The 9,741-nt window shown below is 35.6% G+C and overlaps 2 protein-coding genes across 2 annotated transcripts; one reads left to right on the top strand and one right to left on the bottom strand.

Moving 5' to 3' along the window:
• Nucleotides 1-4,255: 4,255 nt before the first annotated feature.
• GCK72_022952 (uncharacterized protein) lies at nucleotides 4,256-5,662 on the top strand (the record flags this gene model as incomplete). Its single annotated transcript, XM_003095264.2, has 4 exons — nucleotides 4,256-4,595; nucleotides 4,652-4,994; nucleotides 5,050-5,389; nucleotides 5,438-5,662. 4 exons carry the CDS (start codon nucleotides 4,256-4,258, stop codon nucleotides 5,660-5,662), a joined length of 1,248 nt encoding a protein of 415 aa, XP_003095312.2.
• A 575-nt stretch (nucleotides 5,663-6,237) lies between these two features.
• GCK72_022951 (uncharacterized protein) lies at nucleotides 6,238-6,843 on the bottom strand (the record flags this gene model as incomplete). The annotated part of the gene is made up of 2 exons (XM_003095240.2): nucleotides 6,238-6,488; nucleotides 6,537-6,843. 2 exons carry the CDS (start codon nucleotides 6,841-6,843, stop codon nucleotides 6,238-6,240), a joined length of 558 nt encoding a protein of 185 aa, XP_003095288.2.
• Nucleotides 6,844-9,741: the final 2,898 nt, after the last annotated feature.

Below are 9,741 nucleotides of genomic sequence, written 5' to 3'. Positions count from 1 at the left end.
CCAGGTCCTCCAGGATCCTGTTGAGTGTCCAATCGTCCGTGGGAGTGTCCAATTTCCTTCTGAAGATTTCTTCCTGGATCTTCTTGCTGAATTTCTGGACGATGGCATCTTTGAACATTCTGGTTTCGATGTTCTCCTTGAGATCCTGAAGTTGGGAACAGATGATGAAAACTCTCTCATAGAGTTTGCGTTGGTCTGGAATCGTGTTTGATTCCGACTTGTCCTTGTAGAGTTTGTTGGTGAGATCCGAGATTATGTCCTCTCGGTTGTTGTACTTCTTCTCGAGGTGATCCAGAGCCCGTTCGTAATTGTCCTCTGAAAGTTTGTACCTCGCAATCAGCTCCTTCGGTTCTCCTTCCAAAAGTTGAATCAGGAAGTTGAATTTGAGCAGTTTCGGTTGATCGGATGAATGGACGAATGTCTGGAACATTGTCCAAAAATTCTCAAATTCCCAGCGGTTTCCTTTGAACTTGGGAATTCTGGGAATATCCCAGCGTTGTCCTTGTGGTTGTTGAGTGACTGTTGTTGCTGGTGGGAGATATACTGTGGATGGAGTAACTGGAGCTTGGCGATTTCTTCCTGCTGCCTTTTCACATCTCTTCAGCTCATAAGCGATCAGATCTGTGACTTCGTTTGCTTCTCCAATAGCTGCCATCACTGCTGCGATGACGTCATCAGCCTTCTTTATCTCCTTGTCGTCTTCCAGGAGATCAACTTCCGCGTTGAACTCTCCTGTGAAAGTGTCCAATGTGGTGATCTTGGACTCCAGTAGGTCTTTGAATTTTTCCAGCTCGGTTTGGTGAGCTGAAATCTCTTCCAGTTGGAGGTCTTGCCATACTTCGACTTTTTCCTCCGCTGAAGTGGTTAGGGCCTTCAGCTTTTCAATGGCCACCTTCAGGTTGCCTTGCTTGTAGCTCAATTGAGACATGTTTCAATTGAGTTGTCCTTTCGACGCTGTCCGGAATTCTTTCTTCGGTTTTGTCCTTTGAACTTCGTTGACTTTCCGTTTTGGGCGGATTGTCCTTTGCTTTCTTCGACTTTCCGTTTTGGGCGGATTGTCCTTTGCTTTCTTCGACTTTCCGTTTTGGGCGAATTGTCCTTTTCTTCGTTTTGTTGCGATCGGTTGAGTTTGTCTCGATGATCTCAGTTGCCACGCGGGAATGTCCGGCTTCGTCGGTGTCGATGCACCATGAAACGCAGGGTTGTCCTTAGGGGTGCTCGCTCAACACTAAGATCCTCAAGACCAATCGTTACCTCAAACTTGGGTAATTAAACCTTTATTTAATAATAGAATAAAGAAAAAGAGATTAAGAATATACATTAGAAAGAAACTTCTTGTGAAGATTCAATTGGGGTGAGGAAGGATTACAAGATGAATCAGAAATTTTCAAACAACACGTACCGTAAATTTTCAAGCAGAGGGTAGTAAATAAAAAAATGATTTCGCTCTGGAATGTTACAATTCCTGTTCTTCCGAAGTTTCCGGTCAATCCAACTGATTTGACACAAGGCGTGTTGGAAAAATTGGAGAAGAAAGGAAAAACTGTATTTTCAGAGAAAACTATAGTAAAAAGAACAAAATTTTTATAGCTGACTATATTTTTTTATTTTATTGTTCTCAAAAAAAATTTTCTCAAAAACTCTGATTTTTCTCTGAATTGAATGCAAAAATGAGCAGCTGCCGATTTTTTTGCGTTTCTAGGTCATACTTCACTTCATAGGAAACACGTTTCAAACTACAAAAATGAATTACAGTTTTTCATAAAACTTGGGCCATGTCTAGTTTTCGCCACTTTCTCATTCTGAAATAACTCACTTTTGTCTTGGGCACATCGATGATATCTTCCCCCTTTCCTATTGTTGGTCAACTCATGCTAAACTTCCCATTCTTTCCAAGACTCAGGTCTTACCGTCGATTCAATCAATTAATTCTTGAATCAAAGCTTCTGAATTTTTATACGTAGGTTTCGAAATGTCTTTTGATAGAGTTGATCACGCAGTCTTTATTCATAAACCAGCTGTTTTTAATACAACTTACTTTTTTGTTGATTAACTATTTTTTCTCTGTCAGCACGTTTGTAGCCAAGGGTTTTCTTTTGCTTACCCCCTTACTTGGCTACCAAAGGCAATCCGACGGTCCCACTTTATTTGGGATGATTTTTTATTTCTCTCTGAGAGGCAGTTAGTCTCCGACCTCTAACTCTTTTACTGCACTCTCAACAACGTTTTCTATTAACAGTTCACTGACACCTTCACTAGAGATTCACTTTGAAACCCCAGTGCTCTTCAAATTGGTCTCATTAAGACTAGAGCACGTCTCGTTCGTTTGAAAAAAGTTATTTTAATCACCATTCATTTCCTGTCTCCTATCTTAATTTAGCAACTCATTGTCTTGCCACCATGTTGTATAATGTCTGCTCTTAGCCATTTCTGTTTTATTATTCGATTTGTTTTATCTTTTAGCGCACATAATTCAATTAATTTGTTTTAACGCTTAATATTTACTGCTACGAGATAACTACGCAATATTCAATAACTGGTTTAAGGGTACTTGATACACTGCCCGACATAAATATAGAGCCACTTGTGATTATCGACTATCTCAAAAAAATGATGATACTTCAGGAAGTTTTCAGAATGGCAAAAATATACATTTATTAGCTGAAAAATGTTGCATGCAAAACATTTTAACTCTGCCTCTTTGTTTTTGGAAAAATCGAAAAAATGTGAAAAATGGCTTCAATCTATCCGACATAAGTATAGAGCCACTCACAAAAAGTGTCAAAAATGAGAAAATCACAAGCTAAAAACATTGAATTCAGAATCTTCGTCGAAAGTTGAGTTGGTTAGAGATATTTCTCCAACATTTTCAGTTAAAAAATTTTGAGAAAAATGAGAATTTCTGCAAATTTCCAAGCCTCTCCATTTTCAGTTTGTTTTGTCCAAATAAGTTCTATCTAGCATCTGATTTTTGTCTATATTAAGTGTGTAACTCATGAATTAAAATTTGGTATAGTTTTTGTAAACATTTGAATTCTTTTGAACAACTTAGGTTGTCTTAAATCAGAAAAGTAGGAAATTTTTTGAAATTTTGCATGCATTTACATCGAAATTTCTGGTACTTTCCATTTTAACTAATTTTTTTTGCTTGTCAGACACCGAACTGGTTTTGTTGTTTTGTTTATCATCATTTATCCTGAATTAGATCTCTTGTAAATCAGCAAAAAAGTAGCAACATGAAATTTTAGATCAGAAAAGTTGAAGCAAAATCATCAGATTATTCAAACTGTGTTCAATGAGCAATTATGACAATAATTCAGCATATATCAGTGTTATCATCATAGATTTGTTGCATTTTCAAAATTTTACTGAAGGCGCGGCAATTTTTACCAGAGCTAAAAATATACCTCTGTACGATACAGGTGTTTTTCATGTTGCTACTTTTTTTGCTGATTTACAAGAGATCTAATTCAGGATAAATGATGATAAACAAAACAACAAAGCCAGTTCGGTGTCTGACAAGCAAAAAAAATTAGTTAAAATGGAAAGTACCAGAAATTTCGATGTAAATGCATGCAAAATTTCAAAAAATTTCCTACTTTTCTGATTTAAGACAACCTAAGTTGTTCAAAAGAATTCAAATGTTTACAAAAACTATACCAAATTTTAATTCATGAGTTACACACTTAATATAGACAAAAATCAGATGCTAGATAGAACTTATTTGGACAAAACAAACTGAAAATGGAGAGGCTTGGAAATTTGCAGAAATTCTCATTTTTCTCAAAATTTTTTAACTGAAAATGTTGGAGAAATATCTCTAACCAACTCAACTTTCGACGAAGATTCTGAATTCAATGTTTTTAGCTTGTGATTTTCTCATTTTTGACACTTTTTGTGAGTGGCTCTATACTTATGTCGGATAGATTGAAGCCATTTTTCACATTTTTTCGATTTTTCCAAAAACAAAGAGGCAGAGTTAAAATGTTTTGCATGCAACATTTTTCAGCTAATAAATGTATATTTTTGCCATTCTGAAAACTTCCTGAAGTATCATCATTTTTGTGAGATAGTCGATAATCACAAGTGGCTCTATATTTATGTCGGGCAGTGTAGTAGTTTCTTATTTTTTAAACTCTTCTCTATACATACCAAATTTGTTTTGAAAACTCCTTGTAATTTTTTCTGTTCTCAAATCTAATGATAACAATATCAATTTTATTACAGCTCAAACCTACCGCTGTTCCTATTGATTATGTCATTGCAACGGATTCAAGTGAAGACCAAGCCAGCACCATTATTCATCTGGCAACAACCTCCTCGTCTACCTCTTCCTGAATTACCACAAAGGGATCCGAGTCGTCAGCTTTCGTTTTCACAGTATGTGAGAATTGAACACAATTCGGATATTGTAATCCAAGACTGGCACCAAAGCGAATTGAATAGAGGTCGCGACAAAGAAATGATCAAACTGGTCATTTTGGATATCATATCAACAATGCCAAAACTTCTCCCACAATACGGCCAAGGCAAGCATCGGTTATATGCCCATGTTGCCATTGATGTTTACAAGCGCACTGGTTGTTATTTGAGCTGTGAGTTACTTTTGAATCAAGCATAGTGAATAATTATATTACATATTAATTTTCAGCCAAGGCAGTCTCGACCTGTTTTCGAATGGAGAAGGAGAATTTGCGCCGCAAATTGAAAAAATTGGTCAAAAGAAAAATGCTCTCCGTTGAGAAAGTAGAGGATAAGCTCTGGAAAGAGTATCCAAACTACGGCTCAATTCGTTTCTTCAGAGCAGAGACGTGGAAATGGGAAACCAAGACCCGAAAAAACGCCACTGTGGACAAAAAGGGAGAACCCATAATTTTTGACGTCTCTGATGATGAAGAGGAAGTAGAAGACATCAGGGATGATGAAACGGTTGTTGGTGATATCACAGAAGATACTTTCGACAACGATGAGATTGGTTTTGAGCCTGCCGTTGAGTAAGTTTTTAAAGTGATTAATCATAATTTTTGAAAGATAACATTTATTTTTCAGCATCACCAACCAGAGCTCCGATGTTCACGCAGATGATGAGCAAGAACCAGTCGACGGATACTTTGATGATCGAACTGGTTTATGGTTCACTGATCCACCGATGTATGAAAACCGACCAAGTGAAGCACATCCTTTGTCTTTCGATAATGATGTCCCGAGTACTTCGATGCAAAATTGGCCGATTCAAGACACACACTCACCACTAGCCATTCATCAAGCGAGTACGATCCAGCCAATCGCCGATTTCGATGTTCAAATGGATCATGGTGATAACAGCGGATTCGAGCCACCACCATTCGGAGTCCCAAGTCTTCCTCGCCGTCACGTTGCCTACTCAACCGTAAGATTCTTAATTACATGTTTTTCTTAAAAATGATAGTATTTTCAGAACCGGACCCCAGTTCGATTAGAAGACGTTGAACAATTTCAAAGAGATATTGGTCAAATCAAGGATCAAGCTGAACGAGTCGCCAAAAAACACCCGGAAAAGGCAGAAATGATGAGGCAAGCACTGCTGGAAATTGTTCAAATCTGCGAACGGAGTGACACAACGGATCTTGGTCAGATGTTTGCGCAACTGGCAAGGAGAAACGACAAAAACCTGTTTAAGTAATGTAATACTTTATTCCTTATATTTATCAGTTCATTACACCATTTTCTCAATTTATCATGTTTAAAAAACATTAACCTGTATTATTATGTTCAGCCATTTTCTGTATCATTCATTCCTTTGCTATTTCTTTTGCTGATTTTTTACAAACTTTTTCAAACTTTTTAATCCTTTATATATATATGAATTTTTGTTTTTGACAAACGCTTCCTGCTTTTTTAAACAATCATTGATTGTAGCAACATTCATTTTTTCTAGAAAACACAAATCGGATATCAAGTGAATTATTTTGCTTCAGTATTGTAACGGAAACAAAAACAGCTCCTGTAAAAATTCACAATATGTTAGAACTTATAAAAAACCAATTGTATAAATTTAATCTTTTGATTAAATTGAATTCTGTATAGGGAGATGTATTTTTTTAACCATCTAAATGGAGATTTCACAACTGATTTATAACGAATTTCTCTGAATGAAAAAACAGATCCTACAAGATTACATTTATTTAAGTTTATTTTGCTGATCTAAAAACTGCATGTTCAATCTTCATTAAGCCAACAGAAATTTTGATAATCTCATTAATAAAAATTATCAAGAATTGATTCGTGACTGGTGAACTTTTGATGGACATTCTGAGGGCAATTTCCAATTACTCCATTGGAGACTACGTCGAAGATCGAACTCCATTCGAGAACGTATTCAAGATTATCAGATTTGTTCAGCGGCTTCAAGTAAATCCAGACAAATTTGTCTTCTGTCCTAAACTTGATGTATTCAAATTGCCACATAACGTTGTCCACTGGTTGCGAGAGCAATTCGACTGTTTGATCTGTATGAAGGAAAATCGTTAAAGAGTCAAACTGTGATTATAACTCACTTTTGTTGAAGAGACCATTACATCCGTGTAGGATAAATTTAGATGAGAACGGTTTCCCGATTTCGGCGGTATCTCCAGATGCAATAGCTTTGTTCAGCTTGAGAACGAATTTCCTAGCCATTGTTCCAGTAATGTCCGAGGGGCGAAGGAAATGATATTTGATAGGATCATTGACGTTATCAACAACATTCCTTGGGGATCCGTCGTTTTCAGAGTTGAGAAAAACGGGTGGGAAGTCCGACCAGAATCCGAAGGTTCCTCCGATCAAAGAAGAAAAGAGTAAAACGGTGAAGACGGTCGAATGCATTTCGGAAATGCGATGGAAAACCTCCAGCGAGCGGCAGTTTATATAGGCGGAAGAGATCAATGATCATGATAAAACGATGGGAACCAACCGCCATAAAACATTGTGAGACAACAGAGAACGAGCATGAGATTTTCAACATGAAAAAATGGCCTAATCGAATAAAATTTGTTTCGCGTGGGTGTGACAAACATATTTTGATCATAGAACATTCAGAGTTGTCGAGAAAAGTTCAATAGATCAAAATTAATAAGGACGCTATCCGGAAAAAATGTTTAGATTTTGAAGAGTATCGTGGAATTAGTAAGTATTTGAAAAAAGAGAATGTCAATGGTGCTGAAAAATACTTGTTCAAAGTATAATATGGAAAAAAATGAGTAAAGCAACAAGAAACATCTGCTGCATGAAATTTGTTTTCCATTGTTAATAATAATAATAAGAAAAGGTGAGTCGAACACACACTGCGTTTAATAAAATTGAAATAAAAATAATACAGTATTTCTTTATTTTCTCCTATATATACTAGCGTGCTCAAACTTAAGCTCATTTTTTTGGTAATGCGATATCTGACTTCCTCTAAAAAAGAAAAAAGAGTTCTGATAATCGTTTTCAAAGAGATCTGAAAAGAAAGTTTGTACTTTTCAAGGTTTTTTGACCTGATCCAGCCCGAACTTGATATTTCTTGGTTTTTTGCTCTTGTCTTGCTGGAATTTCAGCTTACTGATGTTTGGTGATGAAATGTGATTTGGTAATGCTAAATTTTTAGTGATGCGGAATGTGTTTTGATGATGCAAGTATTGATTGTCTACCAGGAAAAACTTGAATGTGATGTTTCCATCTTTTGCGAAAAACTACATTTTTGATTCTTGGTCTGTAGAACAAGTCTAGTATTCGATTTTGTAAGTTGGCTGTTTTTTTGTTACTTCACCCGTTACAGAGATTCAAAAGTCGGTGACTCGAACACTGAGAAAATTAGGAAAAGAGAGGCGCAGAACTTTCTAGATGTTGAATTCTTTTGGGTCTACTGATTGTGTTTTTTGGAAGATGTTATAACAAAACAAAAATAGTTATAAGTTGGAAGAAACAATTCTTGAAAAAATTTGGAAAAATTTGTTTTTTATTATTGAAAATTCGTTTTTATTTTGAAAATTTTCAAAATTCAAGCAATACTTTCAGTTCAGAGTTATCGGCTTTTGTGACAGTAATCTTATACAAACCCGGAAATTGAAATAAAAGTATCGAACTTTCAATTGATAAATTGCTGTAAGTGATAAAAAGCAGCCAGCAGAGTGTTTAGCTTTCCAGGGCAAGAAAAGTTCATTCAAAACTAAAAATAGGTAGTCTCCCAAGTTTTACTCATTTGTTGATGGAGATCAACAAAGTTTTACCGTGAAATCTCTCCTCAACCAACTAATGGTTTTTTATTTATCATAGTGAGCCCGTCTGACACTTTGATAACAACAAGAAAGACAGTCATTGAGTTTTCTTTGTCTCGCAACAATCTTTTGTACGCGGGTGTCTTTCTTTTGCGCACTCTAAATGCTTGACTCTTTTCAACACTCTTTCTTCATGAATTTCTTAACGGTACCTCATACTTGCCAAACCTAGATTTGTACGTATGGTTCTATCCGCCGTTGAATATTATTTGTATTATGCTCCAAATGCTCTGATTTCTTCTCCCATGCTGTTCCCATAAGGAACGTTATTACCGCCCAGACCTCATATTTTCTCCCCTTCGGAATTCTGTAGTCTAATAATGACAAGTATAACCCGCTATTAAGAGTATACCTTTTTTCTCCAACTACTCTTCCCCATATCACCTTTTTTCTTTCTACACCCGAAACATTTTCAAATTTTGCATTCTTATACACTGCCCGACATAAATATAGAGCCACTTGTGATTATCGACTATCTCACAAAAATGATGATACTTCAGGAAGTTTTCAGAATGGCAAAAATATACATTTATTAGCTGAAAAATGTTGCATGCAAAACATTTTAACTCTGCCTCTTTGTTTTTGGAAAAATCGAAAAAATGTGAAAAATGGCTTCAATCTATCCGACATAAGTATAGAGCCACTCACAAAAAGTGTCAACAATGAGAAAATCACAAGCTAAAAACATTGAATTCAGAATCTTCGTCGAAAGTTGAGTTGGTTAGAGATATTTCTCCAACATTTTCAGTTAAAAAATTTTCAGAAAAATGAGAATTTCTGCAAATTTCCAAGCCTCTCCATTTTCAGTTTGTTTTGTCCAAATAAGTTCTATCTAGCATCTGATTTTTGTCTATATTAAGTGTGTAACTCATGAATTAAAATTTGGTATAGTTTTTGTAAACATTTGAATTCTTTTGAACAACTTAGGTTGTCTTAAATCAGAAAAGTAGGAAATTTTTTGAAATTTTGCATGCATTTACATCGAAATTTCTGGTACTTTCCATTTTAACGAATTTTTTTTGCTTGTCAGACACCGAACTGGCTTTGTTGTTTTGTTTATCATCATTTATCCTGAATTAGATCTCTTGTAAATCAGCAAAAAAAGTAGCAACATGAAAAACACCTGTATCGTACAGAGGTATATTTTTAGCTCTGGTAAAAAGTGCCCCGCCTTCAGGAAAAAATTTGAAAATGCAACAAATCTATGATGATAACACTGATATATGCTGAATTATTGTCATAATTGCTCATTGAACACAGTTTGAATAATCTGATGATTTTGCTTCAACTTTTCTGATCTAAAATTTCATGTTGCTACTTTTTTTGCTGATTTACAAGAGATCTAATTCAGGATAAATGATGATAAACAAAACAACAAAACCAGTTCGGTGTCTGACAAGCAAAAAAAATTCGTTAAAATGGAAAATACCAGAAATTTCGATGTAAATGCATGCAAAATTTCAAA

Source organism: Caenorhabditis remanei, chromosome X (genome assembly GCF_010183535.1).
Source record: "Caenorhabditis remanei strain PX506 chromosome X, whole genome shotgun sequence".
In the NCBI taxonomy this organism is placed as follows: Eukaryota; Metazoa; Nematoda; class Chromadorea; order Rhabditida; family Rhabditidae; genus Caenorhabditis; species Caenorhabditis remanei.
The sequence above is the reverse complement of the archived record's forward strand: the minus strand, read 5'-3'. Positions and strand labels throughout refer to the sequence as shown.